The sequence below is a fragment of the Botrytis byssoidea genome, assembly GCF_014898295.1.
Source record: "Botrytis byssoidea strain MUCL 94 chromosome Unknown BBYS_010, whole genome shotgun sequence".
Classification (NCBI taxonomy): Eukaryota; Fungi; Ascomycota; class Leotiomycetes; order Helotiales; family Sclerotiniaceae; genus Botrytis; species Botrytis byssoidea.
The window spans coordinates 962,124-982,599 of record NW_024065851.1 but is presented as its reverse complement, the minus strand read 5'-3'; the positions used below and the strand labels follow the sequence as shown (position 1 = coordinate 982,599).

Below are 20,476 nucleotides of genomic sequence, written 5' to 3'. Positions count from 1 at the left end.
TCATGCAACGTTCTTGTCCAACCATTCTTCCCACTGATCAACAGTGAAGGAGCTGCTGATTGAGTTCTCTACAACCCCATCGAACTAAAATCAAATCAGTACATTTCATCCCACATCCTCTCTCCCCGTTCTTCAAACACAAAACTACAGCCTCTCTAAAAGCAACCAAAGAAAAAACTACTCACAACAACCGTGGGTGTAACATGAATCCCTACCAATCTATTCATCTTAACCAACACCTTAAGTTGATTCGTAACCCCATTTCCGGAGTTCATACTACCATCTGGACCTGGCTTATTATCAATCTTAAGCAGGTCATACATTTTCTCCTCGTCGATTCCTGCTTCTCCTCCAATCTTCGCGAGACGTTTGTATGTTGCATTACGTGTTTCATTAACGACATTTGTGTCGAAGAAATCATTTTGTTGCTTGAAAAGAGAGGCGGAGAAAGGATAGAACTTTTGGGGTGAGAGGGTTAGGACTAAATGGAACAAATTAGTCATGGGAGGGGGACTTGGAGAGAAGGTGAAAATATAAAGCTTACCAGCGACACCGGCTTCGTGAACTAAGGTACTACTTGGATGCCATGGTTGAATTTGTTGACGAAAGATAATTTGGACTTTTGATGCGTATTTTTGTTTGATTAGGGGAATTACAGAAGCGTAAACTGTGTTGAACATTTTGGCCGAGAACTATGGAGAGGTAGGGTGTTAGTTTGTAGTTCAAATTCGGGTGTGAGAGGAGTTTTGAAGCGAGAGAAGATTGGAGATAGAAGATAGAAGATATAGAGAGGGCAAGACAGATATTCAACAAAAAAATGATCCATGAGTAGAACTCCATCTCACAGAGATGAGCTACAGCACCCCTCCATTCAAACCACGTTCATCTCCCTAATTCGCAACCATAGCCAACATAACTGATTTACCACTGGGTAGACCGACTGCCCACGAGCCTGAAACCCCACAAAAGCCTCATAGAAGCTATCATACCGACAGACATATATAGAATGAATGGATGGTGCCAAGAAGAAATTGAGGTTTTGGGAAGATGAAAAAGACACGGGGTAGATGGTTGGAAGTATCAGCAAGACTCATCCCATCTCCGTTCGGTACAGCCCAACCCAATCTCAATGCCTTTGAAAATGATACATCATCTCACCCTCAATCCCAAACCCATCCACTACCGCTCATGGCTTTTCCTTTTCGCCTCTTTCTTTTCCCTCTTCCTCTTCCTCTCCTTCCCCTCCCCCCACTAACAAAACAAACCCCCAGCCCCAACCCAAACATAACCCCGAACTTCAAAGAAGATAAACCTACCGGACAAACATAATCCAAATACAACTCCAACGTATGCGATGCCTGAGCCGGAGCCTCCGACGCCGAAGCCAAGAATCTCTGACCTGCGAATTTAGGTGGGAGAGCCATGATTTTTTTGATTTTTTTTCTTTCTTTCTTTTGTGAGTCTCTTTCTCTTTCTTCTGCTGTCGACTGTGTTTACTAGTTGATATGTGTGCAGTGCGCACTGTGACTATAAACTCGAACTCTGAACTCTGAAATCTGAACGCTGAACTCAAAATGTAGGTAGGAGGGGTAATGAAGAGTAGGCAAATAGATACCTAGGTAGGTAGGTAGTTAAGCACCCAAGCCTCGCCGAGATGACGTGACCTGCGACGTGACGTTGCCATGGATTATGGATGCCATGGAATGTGGGGTAATTCATACTCCTCTTTCTTTCCTTTCCTTCCCTCACTTGCTTCCTTCTCTACCTAGGTAAGATAAGATAAGTACTAGACCAGTGAATCTATAATAAAGACCTACCTAGGTAGTACCTCCATACCTCCATACACATACACATATAAACTCTCACTACCTAGTCTAAAGTTTACAAAGTTCCAGAAACTCTACATTAGATATATGGGGATAACACCGAAAGGAGCATTAATCGCTGATATCACCAACTCGAGACTCTATCCCCTGCTCATCCTCGACGACTCCCATTATGGATTATTCTAGGAGTACGAACTAAATCCTTTATTGTTTACTGTATCACAGAAATCCTGAAATACAGAGAGGTATATTATCCTCGTCTACCCTTCATAGCAGAGATTCCCCTGTGTATGAGCCATCCCATCCTCCCCAAGTAAAACTGGGTATCAACGTCCTCCATTTCAAATTAAAAACAAAAACAAAAAACTAAAGGTGTATATATGTACTTAAAAGAAAAAATGTACAGCTCCAATGCCCCCCCCCCTCCACCCCGGCCGGCTCATATATGGTCTCCAATTCATATCGATAGCCATGAAGGCTGATTATATATATCCTAGTCAAGCCAACCGCCTGCTTCCCCTCCTCTCTCTCAATATAAGATAACAAAATATTGCTCCATCTCGTGCTTGTCAGTCGACTCCCATTCAAGGCACGACTTAAGAGAATAGGAATTCCTTTAGCACTGGCGAGCTCGTAAATTCGGGATTGAGTAATATACAACTATATGTACTCGTTGTTAGCCAGTCGAACTCACTTATCTCTTAAACTCTTCCCCATACACTCCCACCCTCCCCTCTTCTTCACACATTCTCCCCTCCAAGATAGGAAAAAGACAAGAGATATCACTCACTTAAGAAAATACTGTAAACCACTCCTCCTATTTTCCAAAAACTTCGGTCGAAACTTCGATATAACACTTTTCCTCGGCAACTCTGGTATTGTACCCGCCGAATTAGGGAATGTGCGAAGAAGTTTCGTTCGTAAATCTGCAAATTCGCTGTAGCGTTTGCGGATTATGATTGGAGTTCCCTATTTCCATAACTCCATTAGCATTGATCACACTACCCATTTGCGTTATTCTGCAATAAGCTCGGAGTGGAACATGAATGATATCGAGATAAGAAAAGGAGAGAGAAAGAGGAAGCACACAAACCTCCAAAGTATCAACCTTCACATTCCAAACCACAAATGCGCCCATGCCCCCTCCTATCCCCAGTCCCTTCCCCGCAATCCCTCCTATCCCACCAATTCCACTCCCATTCACAACGACATAATCTTCAATTACTACACTTCTCGCCCAGCAAGCTTCATTCTTCCCCCTTCCATTTATATTTGCATCATCTTCCTCTCCATCTGCAGTATTATCCTGCAGAGTGATCCCGCTTGGATGAATCGAATCTACTGAGATGTGGGAAATCGAGCGTGTGTGCGATTGTTGCCAGTAAGGAGGGGAGATTGTCGAACTAGGTGAGGTAATAGTTGGAGAGGTTATGGGAGATTCGTTGGCATCTGGGTCTGAGTTGTGTGCGGCTGGAGGAGACGTGTCGGTGATGATTTGATTCGAGGGTTTAGAGGAGGTTGGTGAGGTATTAGAATTAGAATTAGGATTAGGATTATTTAATGCATTGCCATTGCTAGAATGAGGAGGAGTAATGGACTCCATCCATCAATATCGAAATGGCTGGGCCACTATGTGCGTTCCCGCTTTACTTATGCTTGTGTCACTGTGATGATATATCTAGTGTAATAATTTGTATGTATGGTAGAAGCAAAAGATATAATAATACGAGTGGCAGTGGCCAAAAAATGATGTTGACTTTGAGAATTAGTTCATTAGTTCAAAAAATAGCTAAGCTACACTAGAAGTTTCCTGGGCCGACCCGACCAGACCACTGTTCTTTAGTGAGAGGAGCCGAGAGATGATTATTTTGCACGGCTGGATCCTTGTTTCCCCAAGCCCAAGCCCAACGCAACTTTAAAAACAAGAGGCAACGAAGTAAGAGAAGAAAGTTTCTCGCCGCTTTGTCCTTTGAGAGACTTGGTGAGACAAGGCAGGACAGGACAGGACAGTCTACAAAGTACCCGCATTCTCGATATGTTGAATTGTGGCGATGCTAATGGTGGAAAGATCATTATCATGTTATCAGTATTAGATGAGTAAGGTAGATGGAGGAGGGGAGGCTCGGAGGTAATGCCCAGGCCAGGATACTCGATTTATAATTCTTCAGATACGATTTATTTTTATCCATAAATACGATGAATACGATATACACGAATGACACAAACACATAACTTATGCATTATGATAGCAATAATAATGATATCAAAATAAAAATAAAAAATAAAAGATAATAACGATAAAACAGGAAGAAGAAAATCCACCCGAGACATCTGACCGAAGCGTCCGTTACTTTGTTGGATCAAACCGTCAGTCAGTCCACCTTTCAACATACATCACATCACAGAGGTAGCATAACACCAGATAGACCGTCTGGTCTGACAGATGCTGCACGGAGGACCTAGATAGAGTTCCAAGTGAGGAGAAACTTGAGGTATGAAATTAGTGTCAGTGTGGAGCCGCTCTGAGCGATTTGATATCAAAGGTTACTCCGAAGTACGACTATACGAGTCGGTACTAGGGATCCATTCTGGAGACGCTCGAGAGACGTTACGGGCAAAGAAAGATGCAGGACAAGGATGTGATGCGTACAACATAATGATCAACTGGATACGCGTAGCGTACTGTAGCGGAATTTCGGGATAAAGGATAGAAAGGGTGGCTGGAGGAAGTCTGATGAGAATCATGAGAATCATGAGAATCATGAGATGGAGTGAGTAAAGGAGAACGACTGGTTGAAGAGTACTAGGTACCTACGCAGAGGAAGAAGAAAGTAAGTATTTTCACGGAGGCGGGGAGAGAACGAATTCAACGGATCATCCGTTTTGTGTCATATATATATATATATATATTGAATGGAGATTGACGAATGAATGGATGTATTATCTACCATATCTACCTAGTGGTATCCCACTTATATACACATGGATGAAGATCAACGGATAGCTGGGCAGATGGTCATATGATACATCTAGATCTAAGTCGAGGTAGAGGTAGAGGTAGAAGTAGCGGAAGTAGGATGTGTATGTATATCGGTACTCAGTCGAAAGATAAATCAGTATCTACCGATTTTGAAGGAAGAATATAAATAGATGAAGAAAGCGCTCGCCATCAGCAGTATATATCATGAAGAATGGGATGGTGGGAAGAGGAAGAAGTGATGAGAATCCAACGAGATGTGATCAAGAGAGGCGAATAGGTCGTTTCAATATCTATCTACCTAACATCTCGTTCATGCACAATTTCATTCTTTTAGTCTAGTCAATACGAAGAGTACACACAGAAATACATACATACATATATACATACCTACATACCTACACACATACAAACATTACCTAGCATATCTATTCTCTATTTCTCTCCATCATCAAATACCAAGTGGTGTATGTGTGTGTATGTGTGTGTATGTGTGTGTGAAGTGAAGTACGATGTAGTATTTTACCTAGCAACTACTTAATCCTTCCATCACCAAATTTCAATCCTTTAACATAGTAACATGGAACCTGGAAACTTTCGGAAAGAAAAGTTGTGCATCCATCGATTCTTCACTAGCTGGGGAGGTAACTATCGGAACTAAACTCCATCGGGCTACCTGCATCATCCATACCGCTGATAAAGGGACGCTAACGAAGACATGTCTCGATGGCCAAAAGAATAATTATGATGAGCTAGGTAGCATCTCATAGCATTTCATAGCATTCCTTAAATTCTCCTTAAATCTCCTTAAATCTCCTAGCATTTTATCCAATTTCATGCACCTCATAGGTTCAAATTCATGAAACTAACCTAAATCAAGCTTAATCCGGATTACGGGGTATCCCAGACTAGCTCAATCTTGGTGCAGATGGAGGCGCTTTTGGATGAGTTGGGGGAAGGGAAAGGGCTCACCAGATGCAGATGAACACTCGGCCAATTTGGATATGGAATTGAATTGAATTGAATTGAACTTATCTTATTAAACATTGATCCTCCCCTCTTTCTCCTCCGTCTCCATTTCTATCTCCATCTTCCATCTATCGATAGTACTCCGTTTTAACTTGATCTTGATTATATCCTCCTCTCGAAATCACGTTCGCTTTTTGCTTTCATAACATTTGAATATCAAGACTTCATTCGTTCAATCCTCTTCTCTCAATAACACACACACACATACACACACATACACACACACACACACACACACACACACACACACATATCATACCGGACAACCCATTTTCTGCAAGGTAAGTAAACATTCATTGATTCCTCGTTACATTCCAATCTAGCAAACGAAAACACTCCCGCCACCACTTTTAAACTTGAGCAACATGTCATTTTTGGGAAAAAGATCTTGAAAGATGGAAAACTGACCTTGGATGTTCATTGATAGTTTATTCGAAAATATAATTGTCAAACGCGAAAAGCTTCTACTTCGATATCATCTTTCTACCTCAACTTGACTCACCATCACAGAATTCAAAATGCGTTTCTCTACAACAACTTTCGTTACTACAGCTCTTGTTAGCTTTGCCACGGCTCAATATACCATTGATCCAGAAAGTGTACCATTGGCGACTCGTAGTAAGTTTTCCTCTACGTTACCAGCTCTGTGACCTAGAAAAATACTAATTCTCCACTCTTAGAGAGCTGGTGTCAATCACAAACACAAACATGTCCATCGCTTTGCTTGCAAAACGGTGCCGGTAGCTCCACCACTACTACCAACACTTGTGATCCCGTAAGTATATACATTCCCACCACTATCCTGCCCTTCCCCAACCTCAAAAGTCAATCCGACTAACTCACAATCAGGATACTCTCGACTATGCATGCATTTGCGGCAATGGTCTCTCGCCAAACGCATCCGAATACTCCTTGACCCTCCCATACTTCATCTGTACTCAATACGCCACCAATTGCGTCAATGCATGCAACGGAGATAACACCTGTCAAGCAGCATGTCGAGATGACAATCCATGCGGAGCCCAAAACCCAACCCGTATCAATACTACCTCTAGTACCACTCAAAGCGCAACTGGTACATCGGGAGCTTCCAGCACAAGTGGCGTTGCATACACAGGATTGGGTGGATCATCTTCAACATCTACTCCTAAGAGTGGTGCTCAGATGACTGTGGACTTTGGAAAATCATATGGTTTGGCGGTTGTTTTCACAGGTCTCTTTGCGGGGTTTGCTTTGGTAATGTAAATTGACCGCTTCTTTGATGGAGGGAGATGGTGTTGGCGAAGTGGGTTACTCGGTCAATTTGTTGCGTTTGTGAGATATGGCTTCATATCATATCATCTCATATCGTATGATATTTGATATTGATATCGATGATCACTGTTGCACAACGAAACACTCTCGAATTCGGTACCCCGGTGTTTTTGAAACTTTAGCGATCATTAAGTGTGCGTTTTGTTTTCGGCTTCCTCCTTTGTCCTGTTTTGAGGATTTTGAGCGTCGAGTTGGTTTCTGCTTCTTGCACATACATATTACAATGTCTGACATCCTGGATACAAACATGGATGAGCTTAATGGAGAGAGCTTTAGCTAGATTACTTGTTTAAGTATATAGCTAAGTTCGGGATGGAATAATATGGTAATGAAGGGGATTGTTGAAAAGCGTTGTCGGAACAGTCTAGATCTTTTAGATTTAGATAAACAAGAGCTATACTTCTGGCTACGAAATAGAAGCAAAACTTTTTAATCATGCCTACTGTTCCATGACTCGATGTGACATTGTTGAGATGTATCGGTAATCTTGATGCAATATATTTCGACTTAATTTGAAACTGTGCAGTGTAGGTAGTGTAGTGTAATGTAGATGGAATGAGTATGTTTTGTTATGTTATCCTTGAATGAATGTTGTGTACTTTGTACTGTGTAGATGAAATGAGAGAGAAAAAAGAAAGATATGCATGAGATTTGTTATCTCTTATTTGCTATTCGCGATAGTGTACCGGTATTTCATTAATGGTAGTAGTTCTCTGAATGGTTGAATCTGGGAATTGAAAGATGTGATTGGCTAGACTTGGGCTCGCAGGTCGACCTACTAGGAAGACTTATCGTAGACTAGATTAGACGATAAAAAAGAAGATGGGAAACGGCGGTCGATCGGGTCGGTAGGTACTTTTGACCCGTGCCCCTATTTTTTGGTTGGAATGGAGGAATGCCGAGTAGGTGAATGGGTGGGTGAGTGGGTGGCTCGGGTGGGTATGGATTGGTGGTGTGGTTTGGTGAGTGGGTGGGTGGTGAGTGGGTGGATAGATGGATGGATAGCGGTAGGTGCTAGGTGCTAGGTAGATGAATGCATTGATTGATTGACATGTGAAAGAAGGGAAGAGAGAGAGAGAGAGAGAGAGAGAGAGAGAGAGAGAGAGAGAGAGAGAGAAAGAAATAATTGTATGATAGAGTGATGCGTAGATACCGGTAGTAGTTAAGGAGAAAGGGATTTTAGTTATATTCTGGTAGTTGGGAGTTGGATTTTATGGGATGATATGGGATGGGATGGTTGGTAGATGTATATATAATAGGTAGCTGAGTAGGTAGATAGGTGTTATATATATTTATATGATTCTCACTTGGACTCGGGAGTGTGAAGAATGGCTTCGTAAGTGTTATACGTATGTGTATGTGTATGTGTGTATATATGAATCGATTATCGACTAAGCAAAAATCACTTGAGAGATGAATGCTCTTCGTTCTGTGTACTATGTATGTATGTAGGTGTTGTATCTAACTAATATGGAGATGAATGGAGTAGAATTCCTGTACTGTCTGTCTGTATCTTTACCGCTTGATAGAATCAAGATATCTTACGTTCGTCTTAAGCGATTGATTTGCGAAGGGTCAGAAAGGGTCAGAAAGGGTCAGATAGAAGGGGAGAAGAAGGAAAAAGAAGAAGGAAAAGAGCTGACGTGGAAGTCATTTGTAGCCCTGGTCAATTGATCTTATATTATGGAGTAGAGAAATCTTCTAGAAGAGCTTCCAATTGGAGAGTAACCATCTATTACTTGGTACTGCTACCGTCTACTATCACAATTAGCCTCGAGCCCCTGACCCGACAACTTTAAAATTTTGATGTGGTAGATCTGTTTGGTTAGCCTCTTTTATTTTATTCTTCCACCGTTCCCCCCCCCCTAGTAATAATCATAATAGCTAGCTAGCTTCCCAACTTTTTGGCTTGTGAAGATTTGATTGATTTGATTTGATTTGATTTAATTTTGTTTCTGGAAGTTTTCGACTTTTCCTACTTTTCTTGATCCATCCCTCTTTATTTTTGGATTTGATCTCGTTTTCACTTCGCGGAGTACTTACTTTACTTCACTCGAGACATCATTCACACGACAAACGAGAGAAGATTGATGATGTGCAATTGACAACATCACACATTACACATTCACATTACACCATTTACGCATAGCATCGGCCTCCTCCGCAGCTCATTCATTCAGCCTGATATCCAATCCCCATCTCATCTCGTCTCGTCTCGTCGGGTCTCATTTCACCACTCTAACCCGCTAAAACCCCACGTCCATAAATACTCAACCTCACCCCAAGGTCGCGAGGGTCGGAAGCGCATTCCACCCACCTCGATTGAAAATTCGCGAAAAGATTGATAAGTTGCTGGCGGTGAACACGGCGTCGGCAATTGGTTATCGAGAGGAAGACGGGGAATTGCCTTTGCCGGTTACGACGCCCAAGACGCCCAAGGAGAGGGGAATGGGGCTGGGTATGGCGCCAAATAAGAGTGAGTGGTTTTTTTTTTTTGGTCTGATTCTTCTGCTTTTGAGTTTCTTTTCCTGTTGGATTTGGGATTTGGGTTGTGAGGCTTGAGAATGAGGGAGAGGTAATGGGAGAGCAGAGAAGAGGAGTAGAGAATACATTATGGCATGGCATGGCATTGAATGGAATTTCTCCACAGATTGAGCTCCCACACCCAAAATCGTCAATATTGGAAACGCAAGAACACAAGCTAACACAAATGCACCAAAATAGAAGAAGCAGCGCATGAATGCGTGTCGGAAGAAGCACTCGTGCATTTGAAATCGTATAAATATTCGAGTGTGGATAAGAGTTTGATTTCGAATTATATCTTGAAGCATTACGTAGGTGGCCTTTCCTTTTATTATCATTCTTGGGACTTGGAGAAGGATTCTCGCACGCTCCTTGAACAGATCCATTGTATGGTGTTTCTGAAGTGCGGAAGAATTTTATACGGTCGGAGCGCTGTGAGGATGGGAGTTTAGAAGTTGCTAGGTGGTCCCGGAAGGCAGTGAAAAGCTATCAGGAAGAATGAGAGAATTGCTATTGAAGCTTTCCTCTATTCTCATGCATCATTCAGCAAATAATTATTCCGGATTATCTCGAGCGCAGCGAGCAATGGGGGTTTGGGGGCTTGCCCCCATAAACAAGAAAGAAGAAATAGACTAACAGTTTTCAAATATAGTGGAATGGCTTCGTCGAATTATTACCATTATGGTTGGCACCAAATATGGTTACATTATTGGGATTCTTTTTCATTTTGAGTAATGTTATCTGTTTGGAGATTTTCATGCCGGATTTGGTGGGACCTGTAAGTTTTCTATTTCTACGTCTACTATTGTGTGATTTCTTTCTGCATATTTTGAACTCTACCTATCCATTCATTTGTAAAGCTGCAGAGCAAATCACAGAAACTAATTAAGTTTATAGGGACCATCATGGTTGTATTACAGTTTTGCATTCGGATTATGGATGTATTCAACAATGGATAATGTAGATGGAAAACAAGCTCGAAGAACAGGAACATCTAGCGGACTCGGTGAACTATTCGACCACGGAATCGATTCTCTGAATTGTACACTTGCATCTCTATGCGAAACGGCTGCTATGGGTCTAGGTACATCCAGAGCTGGAATCTTTACCGCATTGATTCCTTGTTTACCCATGTTCTTTTCAACCTGGGAAACGTACCATACACATACATTGTACTTGGGAATTTTCAATGGACCAACTGAGGGATTGATCTTGGCTTGCACGATTATGATCATGAGTGGTTATTATGGACCAGAGATTTGGACACATCGAATTACGGATTTAGTCGGTCACCATTATTTCCTCGGATATCATGAATTTTTCGGTTCATACTCCGTTAGAGATTTATGGGTTCCAATCCTCGTTGTCTCATTATTTGGTATTCATGTTCCTTTCTGCGTTATTAACGTAATTAAAGCCAGAAGAAGAGACAACTTGCCGGTTTTACCAGTTTTCCTCGAATGGACTCCTATGGCGGTTTTCACTTTCAGTATCGGAGCTTGGCTTTTCTCTCCATATTCAACACTCATGGAAGAAAATCGTTTGGTGCTTTTCTGTCTTACCATGAGTTTTGTCTTTGGAAGGATGACGACAAAGATCATTCTAGCACATCTCACAAGACAATCATTTCCTTACTGGACAGTTATGCTTACACCACTTGTTGGTGGTGCTATTCTTGGTAATCTACCTCGATTTGGTTTACCAGCTGTCAGCGTAGGAGTAGAATTGTGGTATTTAAGAGCATACTTTGTTTTTGCTCTAGTGGTTTACTTCAGATGGGCTTGGTTGGTTGTTACGAGTATTTGTGATTACTTGGGAATCAACTGTTTGACAATTCCGGAACAGAAGTTGGAGGAGATTTATAGAAATCAAGAAATGGAGAAGAGGTTAGAGAAGAGAGGATTGGAGGTTAATGGAAAGAGAACCCCAAGTGGAAGTGGAGCGAAGAGTCCAATTGGAGTACCAAATGGAAAGAGAGCTGATTAGAGGAGTTGAGATGTTGAGGTGTATAGAGTACATTCTTGAAGTATGTGGGCTTGTGGGGTTGGAGAAGCCATTGGAATGATAGAAATCGGGTTAGATCGTATGTATTTCGTGGGTATAGCTAGGGAAACGTAGAGATTTGATTCACTCGTGGGTATGGTCGGTACAGGTAGATAATGGATGGATGGATGGGTGATGATGAGTAACGAATGGGTCTCTCGGACTTGACTTGAGGTCAAACAAAAAAAGGAATGAGTTCATGTATGGTTGGGATGCATATAGATATTTTAATACCGAAAATTCTGAAGGGAGAGGAGAGATTATAGGGTCGATGGAGGAAGAGAGAGGTTATGTTGTTAAGCATTGCATGGCGTTGCGAACCTTTTAAGGGTGAAGCGAGAGTAACTTGATTGAAATCCTAGTTGCATGTTGCTGGATTTTTCTTTGATGCGATTGGATTGGATGGGATTGGATTTGAAGTAGATGAGTGATTGAATGAACAAGAAGTTGAGGAAGGGAGAAAGGGAGGAAGCGAGGGATTAGTAATTCCGTACTTACTCCATACAATTTGTTAATAATACTTCTTTGCTGCAAATTTTTATTTGATTTGATCTGATTTGATTTGATTTGATTTGGTTATAGATGGATGTGTGTGTGTGTGTGTGTGTGTGTTGTGTGCGTGTGTGATGGTTTTGGTTTTGGTTTTTTTTATGGTGGTCGTAAGATTGGTTGGTTACTGGAGGATAGACTGGAGGATAGACTGGAGGTGAGGAATAGAATTTGGGTCTGCGATGTTGGGGGAGTATGGATGTTGAATGTTGGGTTTGGATTTGGGTTTGAGAGAAGGAGAAGGTGGTAGGTGGGTTTGGGGGAAGGAGAAGGAGAAGGTGGAAGGTGAACAATGTGGATAGTGCATAGTGTAGGTATTCATATTGCATCGCTTGTGAGAAATTCTCTAAGCAGTTTGTTGTTTGGATGGATGGATGGGTCGAGCAACTTCAACAAAATTATGAGGTTCCAAGCTCGGCCTCTGTGTCTACTGTGGAGTTTGAGGAGGACCTGTGTTTTCTGAAAGATGGCTGTGGGGTTATATAAGATTGTTGGTTATATAAGATTGTTTGGGTTTGGGTTTCAGTGATATGTGGTATGTGGTATGTGGTATGGATGCGTGCGGTCGAATTCGTGATTCGGCTTGTGTTTGAGGGGGGGCTTTGCATGGGTGACTTTTTAGCTTGCTGTGTTTTGTGTGTATGCTATTATCGGGTTGGGTGAGGAGTAGGATGTATACTTGTATGTAAGATCTTACTATGGTTGGTGAGCTTCAGTTTGATCTGTTTCTCTCATCATCCAGTAATAGTAACTGAAGACTGCGACGCCTCACTCTGAATGACTCTCCGTCTTCTGCATGTTAGCATGCGACCAATGCGGAAATCCTCTAGACTTTATACAGATTTAGTACACGTCTTGTATTTATCGTCGAGCGATATTGTTACTCAACTGTGAAATGGGGTTTGTACTGGAGTTTCCTCCGCTTCCTCGTCGTGGATATAGCGTAAAGCGAATCGAAAATGTAAGATCACCACATCGTAGATTTCTAGGATATCCTGCGAGGATAACTTAAAAATATCGTGAGTCCAAGTCTACTTTCCCTAGGAGCCATTCTTCAGGGCGTCCTTGGGCGGTTGGAATATAAATCCGTCAAGTTTTGTCGAGAATGGGAGATCCTTCCTGAGCTTAAGGAGGCTTATCTTGGCTCAGAGATTGGTTCAAGGAAGAAGTGAATGCTTTACGATTGCATTTATTAGGTTCCAGTTTCAACATCTATAATTTGCGCATCTTCTTTGTGAAAATCGAGCTTCTGAGGAATAAGATAACTATAAACTCCTTTCACCAGCCAATGATTGTATTTGAGAATAAGATTTGGATGAGCGCAAGGGATCATGAGATTCTCTAGCGAGCAATTTTTCCGGACAGAGAAGTTGAAATCTGGATTGGAAGCAGAGGGTATTTTTTTTATCTTTCTTATTTTCTGGGAGGAGTAGTGAGGCCAAATGGTTTATATCTCTTGAACGTGTAAGCGAGGAGGCGATTGGAAAAGTAAAAGATTGATGTATGTAGCTCAGGAAGCCACCAGGCTCAGTTGAGTATGGGAATGGGGGAGTAAAAGCTATTGATGTCTGAAATCAAGTCCAGCTGGAAGGACTGAGGCTTTTGGACCTGGCGTGAGAAGATGAGTTTATGTAACTTTAAAGGTATAATGGCAGTGATATACGAGTAATTATGGGTGGGCTGACAACGTATATAGGAGCTCCAGTGACAGCGTTTGGTATTATGACAGAAGTGACGACAAACATAACATATTTGTGAACTCCATGAGACATGCCAAAGATCAAACCATTGAAGCTCAGTCATATTAAACAAAATTCTCTCATTCCTTCGTTAAGATTGTATCACCCTTGGTCTTCTCTACAAGAAGGCATACTTTAAAAATGAACCGCTTGAAATCATAAAGTGTCAGTATTTATACACGTAGAATATCTAGCATAAGCTAGGGTACAAGAAACAGTTGCCCTATGTTCTTCTAGATATGCACAAGATCGGCAATGCCATGTTCAACACCATTCTTGGAGGGAGTATAGAGCCTGGTAAAAATTCATTTGTAGTATAAATAAGCATTCAGGAATCTCGAATTCTCACAAAATAGGTGTGGTACTGCAGCGAGAAGTAGGCATAAGGCTTTTATGACATCCCAATGTGAGAGAAAATAATGGCACAAGCTCGGAGCTCAAAGATATGTTTTGGGGCTAGAGAATGGCAAAAGTTGTTATTAACGGTCTTCATTGGTGCTGCGTATGTAGCTTAGCACGGTGATAATGACCTTCCGACAACGAGAATAGGGCTGGAACCGTGACCAGACGATCATAGAAAACGTTTAAATATTTTTGTGCACTCACTGACTCTAGAGTACACAACCATCTCCTTCTTCATCACAGAACTCTCAGTCCAAGATTAGTATACTGATATCCATCTCCTTTCAATTCGTTCTTTTATACTCAGACCCAAAAAATTATACTACCAACCCCCACCCTCTCCTCTCCCCTTTTCTTGCGCGATTATCACTGTAAAGCGCCACGAGCTACTGAGTCACATTCCCTTTCAACTTCTGGCTGTGAGTAAATTATCATCCACAGTATGTATTGACTGTTTTACCTCACCTCCAAAGAAACAAAGCATAAAAAATCGGAGCGAGGGTCCCAGGCGCCAAGGGATCCAAGGATGATGGGGTTCTCAGAACGGGATTATCTGTTCAATATACATAATGCAACGGGGCAGGAGCAAGTACAAATTGAAGGGATGGAGAAGCTATTCATGAGGTGAATACTCTTAAAAATGAATGAAAAAATAATAACAAACCCTGTGACAGCGGCAAGAAGTACAATGGCAACAATCAAAGGTATATATATTCCATTCGTGAAGAAGACCCTCATAGCAGCAATAACTATGAGAGATATCAATGCAGTAAGCCCGAAAGTAGTCCTATAAATCATATCCGTTGAAGCTTTCAACCGTAACAGTTCAAATACCGTAAGTAGGTAAGTAGATATGACCAAATCTACCCACCACCTGACAGAAGCTTGTCAATAACAATTGCGTATCTAAAGATTCATCTACCTAAAGAAAAAAGTTTATATACCTCGACGATAGAAAGCTCTAATTAATGACCATGGAGTACGGAATGGTAAATCTTACTATCATCCCATTTTGATGTTTACTCTCTCTGTCTCTTCATACCCTTCGAATACCACGCATTTTTCGTCTACGTATTCTTCGTATCTTTCCCACAGGACTACCCGTCATATAAATATCTCTCTTCTCTTGAAAACATGTACAAACAATCTCCAAGTGGCACTTAAGAAAGAGAACGATGTGGCACTTCTGGCCACGGGCCAATGAAAGTTTTGCTTCGTTGATGAGATGGAGATATAATGTGAAGTCTAGGTTGAGAGGATCAAAACAACAGTGTTCTCATTTCTTGAAGGTTGTATGGAATCTAGAGGTCATAAGAACGGCAGTAACAATGACGAAAATGATAATCAATACCGAAATGATAGGAGCGGAGCGATGGGTCATCGAGAAACCGACAACCAATTCTCTTAGCCGATAATATTAACTTCCATCCACCCCGTTGCCTCCCAAAATCCTATGAAGATTCCTCTCTACACGACTTATCCGCTAATCCCTTTACAATACCCCTTTCAAGCTACAATCAATCGATACTCTCAATCCCAGCCCCATACAGTCTCGCTAAATCTATACGACATACCCATTCCGAGAAAAAAGAAAACTAAAAAAGACAGGAACGCAGTGAGTCTTTTATACTCCTCTCCATGAAATTTTCATTCAATATCCACCAATCACCATACAGCAGAAAGATATACTACGACAAGAGGGTATAATACACAAATTCTTCAATTCCGAAGCCGAAATGATCAGGATATCATCAATCACTCCATTTCACCCGTCCAGCTCATACAAAAATCCCACAGTAGAAAGTATATAACAAACCTCCCAGTCCATCAATCCTGCTAATTCCACCCCACCCACTCCTCCCAAGTTCCCCAATTCACTACAAACAAAACACCCCCCCTTTCTCTCCTCCCCCTACCTTCCTCGCCATAAAAAGAGCAAGAAACACCATGTCACACTTGATGCTGTATCTCCGATATCATCTCTCCCAACCCAATACTTTCTCCCTTTTTCTAGCTCCGAGAGAATATTTCTCATACTGATCAATAATTGAATGTGTCGTAACAACGCCAGTGAAAGGAACAGGAATTGTAATTCGTGAACAATCATCACAGCAGCCACAACAAACACAATACTAAAGAAATGCAAGTACTACTGCCATTTTAGCAACCACCGTCACCATTTCCATTTCCATTTCCAAGCCCATCCACTCAAAACTTCAACCCTCAATCCCATCCCCAATCCCATCCCCAATCCCATCCCCAATCCCATCACCAATCCCATCCCCCAATCCCATCCCCCCAAAGAATCACCCACTCCATCTTCCCATTACATTTCTATAGATTCTCAACAGTCTTACCCATTCACAAATCAATTTCAATTCATCAAATTCTTACTGACAGTTCTTAAATAGTACCATTTGCACTAGCAAAAGCACTAGCATCCCTCAATGGTCTAGAATAAAGAGGGAATTGAGAAGCTATCTCCATTCTTACCTCTTTTCAATGAATTGGCATTATACTCCACTCCACTCCACTCCACTCCATTCACTAAAACAAGACAAAAGTAATCAGAATCGGCATCCATGAACTGCACTACACAAAAACACAAACGTCTATAAAATCATCGATTGTATTGCTCATCAACCTTATCTCCATCATATCACATTGCATCCCCTGGCCCAACAACCACCCAAGAAACTTTTTAGCCTACTACTCATATGTACTGTACAAAGGTTTTCTCTTTACCCTATGGTTTTTCGACACCATTACAAAAACATCCCTCCCACCATCCTCCGAAACCTATTCTAACCAAAATCTCTCATTCAAGGAAGCTCGCTTATAAGTCTTCACTCCTGTCTTGTACTGAAAAAAATTAGATGCAATATCCATTTCCTTCCTACCTTTATTATCTCTCCCCGGTAAAAATAAGTCAATTGACCCGCTCCAAACGTCACATCGCAATTCTCGCACCAATCATTAAGGCTCAAGTCAATCGACTGTATATATATGTACGTTTCACTCCCAATCCGTTCCAAAATGCCATCTGCAATGCCAGAGAAGAAACAAGTCAAGTCAAAAGGTACATAAGAAGCGAGTATCTTATTCGTTGGTACGAGAGATACAAAACAAAAGAAACATTAAAAGAAATCTAATGAGAGTGACCATCATGGTCTGAATGGTCATGTTGAGGCTCTACTGCCTGTGTCGAACAACATCCCTTTCCCTTGCAATTATCGATACACTCGAGTAAACATGAATCGTCATCCTCCATCCCACATTTGGTTTGAACTTGACCATCTAATCCGACTGAACCATTAAAGATATGGTCATGATCTTTATCGAGACAAAATTCGGGTTGAAGAGTTGCGCTGTGGATGCCGTGTCCGTGTAAGCATTCTCGAATCTCCTTTGCCAACTGCATATATTTTTCTCCACCATCTTCCCCTATTGGGAAGGCAACTTGTATATGCATGGATGCAACAAGTTGGGAGTCACTAAGTTGCCAAATGTGGACATGATGACAACCTTTCACAGCGTCAAAATTTTCGATATCTTCTTTGATGAGTGCGACATCAATCGAATCTGGTGTAGCTTGTAGTAGAATTTGAGCAGTAGCCTTGGTCAATGGAATGCAAGATCGGAGAATAATGATGGTAATGAAGAGTGATACAGCAGGATCAGCATATAAACGACCAGGCCAGTTGGTCAACCAGATAATCAAAGCAGTGACAATAACTCCAACATTTCCAAGAGCATCACCAATAACGTGAAGAATCATAGCATTCATTCCCATATCATCATGACTGTGGCCATGACCACCAGACTTCTTCTTGGATTTGTTGTTGTGATTATGCGCCGCGTGCTTAGATTGACGACTCGAACGATGTTCATGATGATGGCCTTCGTCGTCGTGGTCATGGCTGTGTGCATGAGTATCTGCGTGATGGCCATGATTGTGTGAAAGAAGAGGACTGTTTTCAGTTGGTGCTGGTCCAGATCTGGCATGGGCGTCGTCATCTGGTTCACTAGAATCCTCGCTTTCAATTCCATCCAATTGTGTCTTGCTTGCAGCGATGATGTCTTGTCGGAAACTTGCCGGGTGAATGCTTAGGTTATCCAAACTAGAGAATTGGGACTTGCTCGTTCGTCTTCGATGAGAGAGTTGCTTGGAGCTTCTGCTTGGCGATCTAGTCATGATACTGCTGCTATCGCGAGCTGTGGAAGCATCTTCATCGGGTTTGGTAAATTGTACTTGTCGTTTGGCGGTAGCTTTTGCTACAGCAGCTTCGGGGAAAACTTCGCCTGCATTTCCACTTTCTTCGTCGACCTCATCTCTATATGTTTCGTAGTTGCTTTCGTGGGCATGACTATGACTATGACCATGCGCATGTCCTTCTTCTGCATCGGCGATTTCGTCATGAGAATGTCCATCCCCTGGGCCATGAGAATGGCCATGTCCACCTAATACGAAGAATCCAGCCAGGTTCGATGCCAATCCCAACGACCCAACAACAAGTATAAGTTTTGGCTCACTAATCTCAGGTGGATCGAAGAAACGTCCGACGGCTTCGAGAACAATGGATACGCAAAGCGCAATAAGGAATACGGCGTTGAAAAAGGCGCCAAGGATTTCTGCTCTTAAAAACTACATAAGTTGTTAGGATCTAGCCTTGGTAATGTAACTTTCCGTTCGGTAAAGGTTGGTGTGTATTGTGCGACGACTTACTCCAAAAGAATATTTATCCGTGGTATTTCTTCGCGCAGCTTTAACAGCCCAAAGACCAACCGCGAGAGAGATAATATCGTTCAACTATGTAAATGTTGGAGTCAATACACTTCTTGCCTTGTTATCAGCAGCACTCACCATGTGAAAGGCATCTGCCATTAATGCCAATGATCCAACCCATAAACCAACACCCAATTCTACGATGAAAAAGACGGCATCGATCAATAGCATGACCGAAATGCGTGTTGACTTTGACCACGCCATCTTTGAAGGATATAAAGAGAGTGAACTCTTTCTCTCTGTGTGTCTCTTTACCAGTAACTTACGTATGTTGTTGGGTAAAAGAGAGGACGGGAGAAAAGAGTGGGCGAATTTACTGAAGAAGTATTATTTGTAATCGTACTGGTACAGCGTGAAGTATAGGAATGAAATGTGGCGTGGTACCCGATGATTTCAAGATGACGCCCCTCTCTCTCTCTCTCTCTCTCTCTCTCTCTCTTTTCAATATCTTGTGGTTATGATTGTTCTTGTGTATCGCAATATTTTTGAGATGTCTTGCTTGCTTGCCTTGCTTGCCTTGCTTGCCTTGCTTGCGATTTCGGATCCTTACCAAGCCAAGCCGTTATCAAATAATTATGATTTTGTGTTCAAGTATCTAATGCGTGTTCCGTACCCAATAGTGCGGTTATGGCTGATCAATGAATACCAGCCGGTATTTCAACTGTAATGAATTTTGCTATGAAAGAAAAGGGGGAAATACGGTATGAATAATAAATTGGGATGGAGAATCAATGTGGTATGGTCTGAATGAAAAGAGTAACTATCTCGAGTCTAGAGTAGAGAGATCAATTTGGAACAGAAGAAAAGAAGATTTGTCAGAGGAGTCGGAAAAGTCCGAAATTTAAGAAAAGTCAGAAGTAGAAAAAGTATAATTGATGATGTCAAACTTGAGTGAAGGCTCTTGAGTGAAGGCTCACTGCCTCAATACTGGGTACATACCTCGAGCTTACCTAGGTAAGGGCGTACACAGATCGCCGCCAAGATAAGAGACAATGGAGAAGATCATTGGATGTCAACAATCGTTGCGGTGCGAAATGCATGTGATGATATATCACGTGATTTCAAGTCATTTTCCTGGTCTTGCATGTTTTGTTGTTGTCGTCGTGTTAGTGGTAGTAGTGGCTGTTGTTAGAGACTCATCGCATTTGCTTCCATAGTATAGTCGTAGGTTGAAATGTATCCAATCAAATAATTACTTGATTGTTCTGGCAAAACAATTGGAGTGAGTCGAATCGATGTCAGCTATGGATGCAAGACAACGACAACAACATGTTACTCAAACCATCTG

General features: G+C 41.8%; 5 protein-coding genes across 5 annotated transcripts; 2 read left to right on the top strand and 3 right to left on the bottom strand.

Moving 5' to 3' along the window:
* On the bottom strand, nucleotides 1-1,424 carry EAE97_005897 (uncharacterized protein; the record flags this gene model as incomplete). The annotated part of the gene is made up of 4 exons (XM_038876410.1): nucleotides 1-84; nucleotides 186-481; nucleotides 545-692; nucleotides 1,317-1,424. 4 exons carry the CDS (start codon nucleotides 1,422-1,424, stop codon nucleotides 1-3), a joined length of 636 nt encoding a protein of 211 aa, XP_038732886.1.
* Nucleotides 1,425-1,798: 374 nt separating this feature from the next.
* On the bottom strand, nucleotides 1,799-3,429 carry EAE97_005896 (uncharacterized protein; the record flags this gene model as incomplete). The annotated part of the gene is made up of 3 exons (XM_038876409.1): nucleotides 1,799-2,486; nucleotides 2,617-2,795; nucleotides 2,920-3,429. The coding sequence occupies 3 exons, from the start codon at nucleotides 3,427-3,429 to the stop codon at nucleotides 2,423-2,425; spliced, it is 753 nt and encodes a 250-aa protein (XP_038732885.1). The 3' UTR covers nucleotides 1,799-2,422.
* A 2,595-nt stretch (nucleotides 3,430-6,024) lies between these two features.
* Nucleotides 6,025-7,636, top strand: EAE97_005895 (uncharacterized protein). Its single transcript, XM_038876408.1, has 4 exons — nucleotides 6,025-6,113; nucleotides 6,260-6,450; nucleotides 6,513-6,607; nucleotides 6,682-7,636. Exons 2-4 carry the CDS (start codon nucleotides 6,351-6,353, stop codon nucleotides 7,075-7,077), a joined length of 591 nt encoding a protein of 196 aa, XP_038732884.1. The 5' UTR covers nucleotides 6,025-6,113; nucleotides 6,260-6,350; the 3' UTR covers nucleotides 7,078-7,636.
* Nucleotides 7,637-9,039: 1,403 nt separating this feature from the next.
* EAE97_005894 (uncharacterized protein) lies at nucleotides 9,040-12,265 on the top strand. The gene is made up of 4 exons (XM_038876407.1): nucleotides 9,040-9,622; nucleotides 9,871-10,061; nucleotides 10,322-10,447; nucleotides 10,567-12,265. The coding sequence occupies exons 1-4, from the start codon at nucleotides 9,595-9,597 to the stop codon at nucleotides 11,653-11,655; spliced, it is 1,434 nt and encodes a 477-aa protein (XP_038732883.1). The 5' UTR covers nucleotides 9,040-9,594; the 3' UTR covers nucleotides 11,656-12,265.
* A 4,747-nt stretch (nucleotides 12,266-17,012) lies between these two features.
* EAE97_005893 (uncharacterized protein) lies at nucleotides 17,013-19,722 on the bottom strand. The gene is made up of 3 exons (XM_038876406.1): nucleotides 19,267-19,722; nucleotides 19,129-19,212; nucleotides 17,013-19,047 (listed from the first exon to the last, which is right to left on the bottom strand). The coding sequence occupies exons 1-3, from the start codon at nucleotides 19,390-19,392 to the stop codon at nucleotides 17,551-17,553; spliced, it is 1,707 nt and encodes a 568-aa protein (XP_038732882.1). The 5' UTR covers nucleotides 19,393-19,722; the 3' UTR covers nucleotides 17,013-17,550.
* Nucleotides 19,723-20,476: the final 754 nt, after the last annotated feature.